Here is a 14,422-nt window from a genome sequence, read left to right as displayed (position 1 = left end):
ATAGGAACCAAATCTAATGGGTTTTGCCCATCTCTATATTCTGTGCTTTTATTATTTGTATTATCTTCATCGTGTTCATGTGCTGCATTGCACTTTTTATTTAACACACAGTACAATGTAGGGTGACCAGATGTCCCGTTTTTAAAGGGACAGTCCCATTTTGGGGGACTTTTTCTTATATAAGCGCCTATTATCACCCACCCCGTCCCTGTCCCATCTGGACTTGAATGTAGAGAGGGCAGAAATTTGGCAAACCATAAGGAAAAGACATTCCATACAGACAGGGTCATGTGAACAAAGACACGGAGTTGGGAATTGGAAAGATGACACCGACTGGTTTCTGAGCTTGTGGGAATTATCATCATTTAGGTACTGCTCACAGTTTGCCAGGCACATGGCAGTCCAGCACAGAGAGAAAGGATAACATTTTCAAGAGCACCAAAAAGCGACCAAGTCTCAAGACCTATTTTCAAAAGGGATTTAGAAGCCCATGTCTCATTGACTTTCAATGGGACTTTAATGCCTAGATTCCTCTTGAAAACTTTACCCAAAAGCCCTGCTTTGAAGAGCTTAAAAACCCATGGATTTGACCCTGCAAAGGGATCCACCTGTACAGAACCTTACGCTTGTGTAGTGTCTGACTCTTCAGAAAGATTTATGCATGCAGAATTAAGACCTAGATAGACAACAGATGGGATGGGAGGAAAGGATGTGACATCAAAAGCAAATTAGTACAGCCACAATCTATTTTGTTCACTTCACTGACGGGAAGATCAGGGCCCACAGCTCTCAAGGAAGTAATGTCTTAAGGAGAGATTTCAGAGTAGCAGCCATGTTAGTCTGTATCCACAAAAAGAAAAGGAGGACTTGTGGCACCTTAGAGACCAACCAATTTATTTGAGCATAAGCTTTTGTGAGCTACAGCTTATGCTCAAATAAATTGATTAGTCTCTAGGGTGCCACAAGTCCTCCTTTTCTTTTTGTCTTAAGGAGGAGATTGGCTTTGAAAGTGACAATCAGAGCATCCTGAGCAAGACAGGACAGCAGAAGGGGCAGTAGCACAAGACAGAGCAGGGTTCTCCTTGCACAGTGGGGATGAAAGGTAACCAGGGGGCACCAAGCAAAATACAGCTTTACAGGTGGTTAAATAAGCTCTCTATCTTGAAGGTAACCTCCACTCCTAACTCGCTGCTGGGTCTGCAGTCCAGGAACACATATCAGGCCTGAATAAACAGCAGCTGAAGGGCCAAATACTAGCCAAACTCAGTGTAATTAAAGGCAATGGTAGGTAGTGGGAAGACAAAGGACAAATGCAGCGGTCTATGCAGTCAAGCTGAAAAGAAGACAGCAGAGCACCTGACAGCCCTACAGGACAAAGCAGACACTCCCTGTGATGTCAGAACATCACCATGTGCAGTCAGATGAGCTGGGGATATGAAAAAAAGAATTAGATAAGTTCATGGAGGATAGGTCCGTCAATGGCTATTTTCCAGGGTGGTCACGGGCACAACCCCATGCTCTAGGAGTCCCGAAACCTTTGACTGCCAGAAGCTGGAACTGGATGACAGGGGGACGGATCACTCAAAAAATTGCCCTATTCTGTTAATTCCCTCTGAGGCATCTAACGTTGGCCACTGCTGGAAGACAGGATATTGGACTAGATGGACCATTGGTCTGACCCAGTATGGCCATTTGTATGTTCTTATGAACAAGTTGGGAATGGCCACCCCAAAAGCAAATATACTACCACTGTACTGAACTGGATAGGCAGCTCCACACAGCTGTGTACAACTTAATGCCCATAACATACCTATGCCTACAAAGTCCACAAATCAACTGCAGCAACACTCCCCAGCAGTTAACATCTCCACACCACATACACTGATTAAACCTTATCCTGCATGCTGCTGTAGCTCTATGGTCCACAGTCCAGTTGTGTCACTATCAGTGCTTGCTACTGAGGTGTATACAGAGGACTGATGAGTGTGGATCCCTTCAGACTTCCTTCTATATCCTCTTGGGTCCCCTAGAGATTCCCTTTAATCAAGGTTTCTATTCTCTTACCCAGGAGTCAACACAGGGAGATACACTGTTTTTAAGTGTAGAGGGCTGGAATGTCGTTGCCTCGGTAACACTCTTCAGGCGGCTAAGCTGTTACAGCTGCTCAGTGCTCCTGTTCTTGGAGCTCCGGTGTTATCAGCACAAGCAGATGTGCAGCCTGCTAATTCAGCAGACCTCGATGTTACTCATAAAAGAAAGACCACAGGCACGGTTCAGGGACAAAGGCACTCGGCCAGGTTTATAGCCCTCAAGGCACAGTCCTAGCATCCCATAGGAGCTACAGGTACACTAACATATGAGTGCCCCGTGGCAAGGAGCAGCGGGAATTTCTGCTGTCCCCTCAGCCACACAAAGGGTTAAGGCGAGGTACCCCAAGATTTCTAGACAAACAATTTACATACCACTTTACATGTTTCACAACATCTGCTTGTTACCTCTCCTTGTATCTTGTTCCTGATGTCTTGGGCAAAACATCCCTATTCACAGGGCTTAAGTTCAGCCGGAGCTGTCTGGAGTGGAGCGCCAGTGCACCCCAGCAGGGCTGAATCCCCGAGCAGTGGAGCCTCGCCCCCCCACCCCGCAGCTGAAGCCCAGACGTCTGCCGCCCTGCAGGGCGGAAGCCACGAGCATCCCCCCACTGCCAGCCCAGCAGTTGAAGGCTGAAGGCTGGAGCCCCAAGTTCCCCCTCCCTCCCCACGCTGGGCCCTGGAGTTTTTATAGCATGTTGGTGGGGTTGGGGGGCCCTCCGGGAAACAATCTATGAGAATTTAAGCCGTGTCTATTCATCACTTCTGTCAAACCCTCATATCCTGTGCCAGGTCAGGAGGTACCTGTGCTAATCTTTTGGAATGGGTTCACGTACTTACCCAGTGTCTAGTACTTCTTGGGAGTGCCTGTGTTTTAGCAACGCTAGCAGTACCTTTGCTAAGTTCATGTACCAGACAGTAAACTCGTAAGCATCTGCTTTAATATGTCGCCTGACTTTGATTCACAGGAACAGGTCTTGCACCAGGCCCAGTGCTCCAGGCTGTCTTTCTCTCTACTACATATAGCATCTCTGGTTTTAGAGCCAAGATATCCACACCCAATCACCCAATCCACATGCTTGGTGAACCACATGGAGAAAGCAGATGAATATCTCAGACTCGGCTACGCTGTTCCCCCAGCTAGGAATCCTCATGTCCCCTAATAAAGATTTCATCCTCAAGCTGTTCCTTAGCCCACAGGCACAGCAAACTCCATTCTGAGCTCCTTCACTCTCATTGACTGAGGACATGAATTCCATTATACAGTATCTGCCAAGTCAGGCAAGGGCATTCTACATTCTGTGACAATGCTATGCACACACAGGAATGTCCGGTCACCCTTTTCAGGGGCGTATAGTAATGTACTTCCAGTTAGATGCAGACACCTCAATCTCATTTTGAGATGGCCAAATGGCCTCTGGAAACTTGTGTCTGGGGGCACTACTATACCAGTGCTCTGCCTTTAATTGAAGATTTAATAAAGGGTGAGGGGCTTGATTTTCTAGGGGTACCCTCTGTCAACTGAGAGAAGACAAACAAAGGTACTTGTCCTCCCAGTGCTGTGAGGAGTAGGACTGCTAATGAATGAGTCTGCATGGTGTTAGGGGCTTATTCCTTCACCCACTTACTTCCCTGGTCCTTCTCGCATGAACAGAGAGCAACAATACCCGAAGTCCAAAGGTGCAAACAATTCGATGTTTATTGGGGTGAACTTCCAGCAAGCATGATTTCAGTTTCCTTCCTTAGTATCCTCCTTCCCAGCTCTGACACCACAGAGCCTTACACCTGTGTCCCTGTTCCCATTCACCCCCCTTAGCAAAACATGATTCCAATTTCCCCACCCCCATTCCCCACTTAGCAAAACATGATTCCAATTCCCCACCCCGCATTTCCCCCCCCCCACTTCCTGATTGACTGCAGACTATATAGTAAAACTTGAGTTCTGCTTAGCTATACCTTAACCAATCATTTTCCTGAAATTTAACTAACCAATCCTAACATATTGTAACATGATTATTTAACCAATTATATCCCACCACCTTAATTAGTTTACATCCAGCAAAATTAATTATACAGCAGACAGAAACAATCACAGAACCAGACAGAGATTATACAGACAAACAATGGGGAAATGGGGACTACAATGATAGAACAACACAAATGAGGATTTCACATCCCAGCTATTGATAAGTGAGTTCTTGCCAGACAGGATGCTATCAAACTAAGTTTCCTTTTACATTTTCTAGGCACTTCCCTTTCTCTGGAGGTGATAGGAATACAGTCCTGTCCTGATAGTGCCTAACAGCCCAATAGCACCTTCTTTTAATGTGACTAGTTTGGAATGTGAGGATGTGACCGTTCACTTCCCAGCTTATGGCTGCCTCTGCTGTTTAGCCAAAGGCCTTATACAGTCAGACAGGTGACTTGGATTCTCTCTTTTATACCTCTAAAACTAGCTAAGTGATAAGAATACACCTAAATTAGAGTATAGGCCTTTACAGACAGGCCTGCATATCTATATCCTAACACATGGTATATATATAGATATATATCTTATTGATACTTCTACACACCCAAAATACAACTGAATTCCTTGGCTCCACACACAAAATGTCAAGGCAGGGAGGAAGAAATTGCAGGGTGAGGGTAAAGACAGGAATCAGCAAATCTTGCTACCACAGCTGTGAACTACCGCTTGGTGTCACACATACCATATTCTTAGTGAGGATGCTCCCTATTCATGGAAGCTGACCATCCTGAGAGTCCTCACAGGTTACAACCCCCCATCCACTATGCCAGATATTGAAGGAGAGTGGGCCCTCAAGACTCTCATATTAGTTACAAAAACATGTTTCGGTCAAGTGTATTGTGTGGCCACTCCCGCTACTCTACTTAGGAAGTCTCAGAGGCAGTGCGGGACAGATAGCTGGCTGATCCTGATTGGAATAACAGAGACTTGGTGGGATAAATCACATGACTGGAGTACTGTGATGGATGGATGGATATAAGCTGTTCAGGAAGGACAGGAAGGACAGAAAAGGTGGGGGAGTTGCATTGTAAGTAAGAGAGCAGTATGACTGCTCAGAGCTCCAGTATGAAACTGCAGAAAAACCTGAGAGTCTCTGGATTAAGTTTAGAAGTGTGAGCAACAAGGGTGATGTCATGGTGGGAGTCTGCTATAGACCACCAGCCCAGGTGGATGAGGTGGACAAGGCTTTCTTCCGGGAACTCACGGAAGTTACTAGACCGCACGCCCTGGTTCTCATGGGAGACTTCAACCACCCTGATATCTGCTGGGAGAGCAATACAGCGGTGCATAGACAATCCAAGAAGTTTTTGGAAAGTGTAGGGGACAATTTCCTGGTGCAAGTGCTGGATGAACCAACTAGGGGCAGAGCTCTTCTTGACCTGCTGCTCACAAACCGGGAAGAATTAGAAGGGGAAGCAAAATCGGATGGGAACCTGGGAGGCAGTGACCATGAGATGGTCGAGTTCAGGATCCTGACACAAGGAAGAAAGGAGAGCAGCAGAATACGAATTCTGGACTTCAGAAAAGCAGACTTTGACTCCCTCAGGGAACTGATGGGCAGGATCCCCTGGGAGAATAACATGAGGGGGAAAGGAGTCAAGGAGACCTGGCTGTATATTAAAGAATCCTTATTGAGGTTACAGGGACAAACCATCCCGATGTGTAGAAAGAATAGTAAATATGAAAGAATAGTAAAGCTTGGCTTAACAGTGAAATCTTTGCTGATCTTAAATACAAAAAAGAAGCTTACAAGAAGTGGAATATTGGACAAATGACCAGGGAAGAGTATAAAAATATTGCTCGGGCATGCAGGAGTGATATCAGGAAGGCCAAATCACACCTGGAGTTGCAGCTAGCAAGAGATGTTAAGCGTAACAAGAAGGGTTTCTTCAGATATGTTAGTAATAAGAAGAAAGCCAAGAAAAAAGTGTGAGCCCCTTACTGAACGAGGGAGGCAACCTAGTGACAGAGGATGTGGAAAAAATTAACGTACTCAATGCTTTTTTTGCCTCTGTCTTCACAAACAAGGTCAACTCCCAGACTACTGCACTGGACAGCACAGCATGGGGAGGAGGTGACCAGCTCTCTGTTGAGAAAGAAGTGGTTCGGGCTATTTAGAAAAGCTGGACGAGCACAAGTCCATGGGACTGGATGCGCTGCATCCAAGAATGCTAAAGGAGTTGGCGGATGTGACTGCAGAGCCATTGGCCATTATCTTTGAAAACTCGTGACAATTGGGGGAGGTCCCGGATGACTGGAAAAAAGATAATATAGTGCCCATCTTTAAAAAAGGGAAGAAGGAGGATCCTGGGAACTACAGACCAGTCAGTCTCACCTCAGTCCCTGGACAAATCATGGAGCAGGTCCTCAAGAAATCAATTCTGAAGCACTCAGAGGAGAGGAAAGTGATCAGGAACAGTCAGCATGGATTCACCAAGGACAAGTCATGCCTGACTAATCTAATTGCCTTCTCTGACAAGATAAATGGCTCCTTGAATAAGGGCAAAGCGGTGGACATGTTATTCCTTGACTTTAGCAAAGCTTTTGACACGGTCTCCCACAGTATTCTTGCCAGCAACTTAAAGTAGTATGGGCTGGATGAAAGGACTATAAGGTGGATAGAAAGCTGGCTAGATCGTTGGGCTCAATGGATAGTGATCAACGGCTCCATGTCTAGTTGGCAGCCGGTATCAAGCGGCGTGCCTCAAGGGTCGGTCCTGGGGCCAGTTTTGTTCAATATCTTCATTAATGATCTGGAGGATGGCATGGACTGCACCCTCAGCAAGTTAGCAGATGACACTAAACTGGGAGGAGTGGTAGATATGCTGGAGGGTAGGGATAGGATACAGAGGGACCTAGACATATTAGAGGATTGGGCCAAAAGAAATCTGATGAGGTTCAACAAGGACAAGTGCAGAGTCCTGCACTTAGGACGGAAGAACCCCATGCACCACTACAGACTAGGGACCGAATGGCTAGGCAGCAGTTCTGCAAAAAAGGACCTAGGGGTTACAGTGGACAAGAAGCTGGATATGAGTCAGTGTCCCCTTGTTGCCAAGAAGGCTAACAGCATTTTGGGCTGTATAAGTAGGGGCATTGCCAGCAGATCGAGGGACGTGATCGTTCCCCTCTCTTCGACATCGATGAGGCCTCATCTGGAGTACTGTGTCCAGTTTTGGGCCCCACACTACAAGAAGGATGTGGAAAAACTGGAAAGCATCCAGTGGAGGGCAACAAAAATGATTAGGGGACTGGAACACATGACTTATGAGGAGAGGCTGAGGGAATTGGGATTGTTTCGCCTGCGGAAGAGAAGAATGAGGGGGCATTTGATAGTTGCTTTCAACTACCTGAAAGGAAGTTCCAAAGAGGATGGATTTAGACTGTTCTCAGTGGTAGCAGATGACAGAACAAGGAGTAATGGTGTCAAGTTGCAGTGGGGGAGGTTTAGGTTGGATATTAGGAAAAACTTTTTCACTAGGAGGGTGGTGAAGCACTGGAATGCATTACCTAGGGAGATGGTACAATCGCCTTCCTTTGAGGTTTTTAAGGATAGGTTTAACAAAGCCCAGGCTGGGATGATTTAGTTGGGGACTGGTCCTGCTTTGAGCCGGGGTTTGGACTAGATGACGTCCTGAGGTCCCTTCCAACCCGGATATTCTATGATATCTCCTACTGTTCCTCTGGAAGGATCCAGGGCAGTTGTGACCCTATCAAGGAGTGAGAGTGTGTGGATCCTGTGTGTTGCCCTCTCCTCATCACTGCTCTGGAGAGCCTGCATCAGTGTGAGGTCAATGAACATCTTCTCTGGCTAATAGGTCTTTGTGGAGAGTAATGGATTAACTTCCTCCTGCTGGTATAGTTGTGCCACTTGCATCAGTAAGCCAGAAGCAGCTGCCTGAGTATATGGGAACCTCTGGGTGTTTTTGAAACACCCATGGAGCAGCTAGCCCAATGATCATACCCCACTTGCACTGCTCAGTACACAAAGCACTCTGGTAACTTAGCCATGACTAACCCCAGCTCTAAAATTCTTCAAGGAATCAGCAATGAGCAGAGCCCCAGCTGGAACATGAAAGAAAGCCACACAGTGCCTGCAAAACCTTTGGAATGTCTAGCATCAGTCACTATGGACAGTGGAGTGACAAGTCTGTCCAGATTCTCTAGTTAAAGCGAACAGCGCATTGGATGTATTTAAAAAGCACATAAAATACAGAAGATGTGACATAGCCGACAGACCAGTTTCATTTGGAATACTCAATCCAGTTCATGTCCCTTTAAGATGTAAAAAAGTTTGTATAGGTACAGAAAAAGACAAAGAGATGGCTAGGACTTACAAGTGACAGAAGAGTGCAAAAACAATAATTATTTAGCCTTGAAAAGAAGATTAGAAGGGATCTGAGTTCCTTCTTTCAACCCGGTCTTAAAATTAAATTTCATCAAGTCCCTAATAGCTAGCGTGTGGTCAACCCTTGAAATTCCCTGCAACACAGGTTGGAAGCAAATACTGTAGCTGGAATTTTTCCAAAGGACAGGATAATATTATATCTAACAACATTAGAACTTAGTCAAACTAAGGTAAAGATAATCCTCGTCCATGCTTCAGTATATTAGCTAATCTTCAGCAGAGTCTGGAAGGAATACACGCATACTACTCCTGAAGGAAATCTATGCCACTGCACATACACAGAATTTATGTCCCCCACATATTTCTTTGCTTCCCCACAGAAAAATGACTTTCTGATGGGAAACCAAAAGGAAGCCACAAGAGTAGTCATGCAACCCTGACCAGCAATATCTGTCGGGTGGCCAGGGCAGCTGGCAGAGAGGTAAATCACTGTGGGGCAGGGCACAGGACTGGGGAAGACCCCACTAGTGGCTCCTATCCTGTGCTGGGCTCAGCTGCTAGTCCCAGCTGGGCTGGGCAGAACAGGACTTCCTCTTCCCCTGCATGGCATCCGGGGCTGTGTCAGACACCCCCTCCAGATTTCTCCCCCGGCTGTAGAAAGTTCTGCAAATTTCCCTCCCCCATGCTTCCTGCACCCATCGCTCCTCAGCTACAGGGGAAGGGATTACTGTACAGGGAGCTGCTCCTCCATCTGCCCGACCCCTGTGCATCCAGACCCCCTCATACCCAGACCCTCCTGCTGAGACTCACCCACTCCCTCGCACCCAGAACCCCCAACAAACCCCACTCCACTGCACCCTGATGAGCCACCCGCCCTGGGAACCGCTCCGTACCGAGAGCCAACCAGTTGCACCTGGATCCCCAACCCACTGAGCCCCCAACACCCAGACATCCTTCCTGCTGAGCCCCAACTACCTTCACCTGGACCTTCTTGCAGAGCCCCATTGCAGCCAGAAACCACCACCGCCCCACCCCGCCAACATCCCCTGTGTATCCAGATCCCCCCTGTACCCGGATCCCCCACTGAGGTGCCCGCATCCAGATTGCCTCACACAGAACCCTCTCAACCCACACCTGGATCCCTCCACACTAAGCCCCTCCACACTTGGATCATGCCTTGCTGGCCTGCCTGCCCATACCTGGTGCACCTGGCACAGAGGGGCAGGGCCCTGGGGTGTTTCTGGGGTAGGCCCGGTCCTTATGCTGTGTCAGGGTTGGGTGCAGTCTCATTGCTGAATCCACGTCCCGGGGGGAAGCTGCACAGTGATCTCCCACCTCTGTGCAGCCAGTGGCCTGCGCTCCCCAATGCCATGCTGGAGTCTCCACATTTATTTGAGAAATAAAATTTGCAGAATTTTGCAGATTTTTAAAAAACTGTGTGCAGAATTTAATTTTTTTTTTGTGCAGAATGTACAAAATTGCAAGAGTGATGAGATGAAGACAATCTCCAGTTGCTCCACCAGTCATAAACCATTGCAGAAAAGTCAAGCTACCCAAGGAGATGGGCCAATAACTTGAGCTATTACAGCAAATCTTGAGTGAAATTCTGACCACTTGCATCAATGGAATTTCTGCCACTGACTTTGGTATTGCCAGGATTTTATCCCTTCCTTCAGTTTGTCTTGAGATGGGCAGTTATTTACCAAACAATTTCCATCCACGATCCTGTGATAAACATGCAGGAATTATTCTCAGCTACCATGACATTTCCATGCACACAGTGTGGCAGAATCAGGACCTATGAAGTTTCTCTCTGGCCAAATGAGGTTTTGATTTTTTTTTATTATTAATTATTATTAACTGCAAATTCTATCTGGAAGTTTTCCAGTATTTTTCTGGTTCTTTTCCTACTATGAAATATCAAATTATGGAGAGTTTTTTAAAAAAGGTAATGAGGTGAGAGGAGTTAGAGTTTAACTTTCTTATCACTCTTGCAAAGGACTTAATTATATCCAATAAAAATATGATTACGTTTAAAAATAAAAGAACTAAATATAAAATAATAGTGTTCCACTAATTTTACTTTTCAAAATTAATGTTGCTGCACTTTCTATTTTTCTTCAGAGAAATGTCAGGCAGAAATATCAAACTATCCTCAGGGAAAAATCAAAGCATCTGAGACTTTAAAAGAATCCCAGGTTTAAATGAGTTAGTGCATTGGAATTCAGTTGGGAGCAGTGTATTTTGAGTAAGAATGTAATAGAGGGTTTTTTCATTATTAGATTATTCACCTATACATCAAACCATGGGATCAGTATCTAGAATAGTTACAGCATTTGACCATTTGTAAGCAGGCTTCAGTGCAATCTATTCTTCATTACAGCCTTAACTAGACGTTCTAACACATGGAGTAGTTAAAAATATAGAGTTGGAAGTTTACTAAAAGATTGTATAGCAAAAATTGGTAACAAGTTATTAGGAGGTAAAGTTTTCCAGTGGATGATGAGAATAAATCAAGAGACACAACATTCCTAGCTGCATCACTGATTTACTGGGTGACATCACTTCATCTCTGTGCCTCAGTTTCTCTATATGAGAAAATAAGGCTAATGATGCTTGCTCACTTTTGCAAATCATTTTGAAATCTATAGTTAAAAACACCTGAAGTTTTTTTGAATTTGTAGGTACATGTAAAAATGTTTAGGCTAAAATATGACTTTGTATTTTGGACACCATCTTTCATCTCGAAGAATGCAAGAAATTTTACAAAGTGTTCTTTTCTTGAAAAAAAAGAAATAGAATACTATGAAAAAATGCCAGCAGCCCAGTGAGAACACCCAACTGAAACATACAATTAGGTAAGGAGTAGATTCCAGGATAAACTTTCTAAAGGGTTTTTTTTTTTTTTAAATTGAAAAGACAGTGAACCTTATTGTATTATGAAGTCTTTGACAGTGTAAGCACCATCTTATCGTCAACTAGGATTTCCAAAAGAATGCATGCCCTATAATGAAGATTGTGTAAAAAATGGTGCACTTGTTCAAACAGTCAGGTAACTTATGCACATTTAGAGTCCCAAGCAGTATGTGTTTTAATCTGAAGTGTTAATGGAGGGGATAAAATCTGTGGGTTTTTTAAATTGTTTATTTAGAACCTGACTGTTCCAATTATAAGGTCTTATTTTTTCCTAAATTAACTATCTATATTACCATCTGACAGAAAAATAAGCTTCCTAGGGAAAGTCAAGTACCTGGGATTCACTAGCAACAGACTTCTCCACTGAGCACACGTGGATGCTAAACACCAAGTAAAGTGATTATGATCTTCTCAGTGTTATTCTTTAATATTTATGTTACGGTAGCAGCTTGAGGCTCAATCAGGATTAAGGCACAATGGTGCTTCGGGCAATACAAACACATGGACCCTGCCCTAGAGAGCTTACACAGCAAAAAAATCCGAATTTTTTTTGTTTTACCATCAAGAGCAAACAAGCAGGTACTCAGTAAAACTTCTGAAAGGTTATAAGTATGCAATGCTGGTGATCATCACCAACTGCCTTTAATACATGGAAGAAAAAAGGTTCATCTTAAATTTTAGCGTAACATAACATTACAAAATGTTCTTTCCCTCCTTTTTAAATGGAAACTAGAACAGGGTGACTCACTCAGGTCTTTCATTTCATTTTTCATCTTTGTGTGATGAGGAGACTCCAATTTTTTTAGATCACGGTGGGAGGGAAGTTAAAACATGTAAGAGGTGCGACAGATTGCTTATTTGCACAGTATAGTGATGGTCACATAACCACCACCCTATACCAGAAACCTACTGATCGCTGTACTTACCTACATGCCTCCAGCTTCCATCCAGGACACATAGTATGATCCATTGTCTACAGCCAAACCCTAAGATACAACCACATTTGCTCCAACCCCTCAGACAAAGACAAAACACCTACAAGATCTTTATCAAGTATTCTTAAAACTACAATACTCACCTGGGGAAGTGAGGAAACAGACTGACAGAGCGAGACGGGTACCCAGAAGTCACCTACTACAGGACAGGCCCAACAAGGAAAACAACAGAACACCACTGGCCATCATGTACAGCCCTCAGCTAAAACCTCTCTAGCACATCAGCGATCTACAACCTATCCTGGGAAACGATCCCTCACTCTCACAGACCTTGGGAGACAGGCCAGCCCTCGCTTACAGACAGCCCCCCAGCCTGAAGCAAACACTCACCAGCAACTACACACCACACCACAGCAACACTAACCCAGGAACCAATCCCTGTAACAAACCCCATTGCCTACTCTGTCCCCATATCTACTCTAGCAACACCATCAGAGGACCCAACCACGTGAGCCAAACCATCAGGGGCTCATTCACCTGCACGTCTACTGATGTGATATATGCCATCATGTGCCAGAAATGCCCCTCTGCCATGTACATTGGCCAAACTGGACAGTCTCTACATAAAAGAATAAATGGACACAAATCAGACATCAGGAATGGTAACATACAAAAGCCAGTAGGAGAACACTTCTATCTCCCTGGACATTCTATAACAGATTTAAAAGTAGCCATCCTGCAAAGAAAAAACTTCAAAAACAGACTTCAAAGAGAAACTGCAGAGCTTCAATTCATTTGCAAACTTAACACCATTAGTTTGGGCTTGAATAGGGACTGGGAATGGCTAGCTCACTACAAAAGGAATTTTCCCTCTCTTGGTATTGACACCTCCTCATCAATTATTGGGAGTGGACCACATCCACCCTGACTGAATTGTCAACACTGGTTCTCCACTTGTAAGGTAACTCCCCTTCTCTTCATGTGCCAGGATATTTATGCCTGCATCTGTAATTTTCCACTTCATGTTTCTGAAGAAGTGGATACTCACGAAAGCTTATGGCCCTACCTCTAAATGGTAGTTCTCTTCAACTTGCTCCTCTGGCAGATGAGCACCGTACAGTTTCATACCAGCAACGTTTGTGATTTCAAAAAACAAAGGAAATAACTGAAATAATTTAATATTTTCTTTTACACACAAGAGGAAAGAGACCTTGTTGCAACTAAGGCCATGATCCTGTAACTAGCTCTGTGTGAACAGGCTCCTGCAGTTTGCAGGATGAAGGCCTAATAGCTCAGTGCCACCTATCTTTTTTTTGGTCAGGGGAGTAAGGGAACATTACTGGGTCTCCTGCTTGCTGAAGTCTCTTCCAGCAAGAGCAATCACTTTATGCTTATGTCTATTTAACAAAGATGAAGTTCTAAGATGTTTGGCATTAACTCAAAGAATGACGCTCCCTAAACATAATGCATTTTCAGGTGAAGCTTCTCACCTGGCAAGTTCTTTAATTAAGTTCGCAATGCGTCGCTTGTCCTCGGGACATAAATCCTTTAAAGAAGCACTCTTCACTCCTCCATTAGTGACCTGAAAAGTAAAATCTGCATTTTAAAATGCAATAGTTTATACAGAACAAGTATTTCTGAAGCTATTAAAAGCATTTCAGGATGTAATGGTTAGAAAATGATGCTAAAACTCAGACTGGAAATGCAGTGCCTATTTTTAACTTTAAGGGTAATTAACCATTGGAACAATTTACCACATTTTGTGGTGGATTCTTCTAAAAAAGACATGCTCTAATTCAACCACAAGTTACTGGGCTCAATTCAGGGTTTGCTCCGCAAAGTTCTCTGGCTCCCATTATGCAGGAGATTCAATTAGATAATCAAAATGGTCCCCTGTGGCCTACAAATCTAGGATTATATTTGTATTGTGATTGCACTCAAAGTGACTGATCAAAATCAGGAACTCATTGTGTGGCTATACACAGGAGTCAGAGAGAGCAACAGGAATGCAACATACAAGCAGTGATCAGGGTGATATCAGGATAGATATCTTGTTAGCTCCATTGTGTTTTGTTTATTTAGAAACACACACCAAACTGAGTTACCA

The 14,422-nt window shown here is 44.4% G+C and overlaps 1 protein-coding gene across 4 annotated transcripts in view; it reads right to left on the bottom strand.

Annotated features, from left to right (window-relative positions):
• KIAA1328 (KIAA1328 ortholog) overlaps positions 1-14,422 on the bottom strand; it is a 296,694-nt gene that overhangs the window by 268,202 nt on the left and 14,070 nt on the right. For all 4 annotated transcript variants that reach the window (XR_013346104.1, XM_077816624.1, XM_077816625.1 and 1 more), the window contains one exon: positions 13,806-13,897. Coding sequence is in view for 3 of the 4 variants with exons in the window: in XM_077816624.1 (XP_077672750.1) it covers positions 13,806-13,897 (92 nt within the window). In the remaining variant the exon portion in view is untranslated. The remainder of the gene's footprint in view (positions 1-13,805; positions 13,898-14,422) is intronic.

This window comes from Eretmochelys imbricata, chromosome 5 (assembly GCF_965152235.1).
Source record: "Eretmochelys imbricata isolate rEreImb1 chromosome 5, rEreImb1.hap1, whole genome shotgun sequence".
In the NCBI taxonomy this organism is placed as follows: domain Eukaryota; kingdom Metazoa; phylum Chordata; order Testudines; family Cheloniidae; genus Eretmochelys; species Eretmochelys imbricata.
Note: the sequence above shows the minus strand (reverse complement) of the source record. Positions and strands in the feature narration are given on the sequence as shown.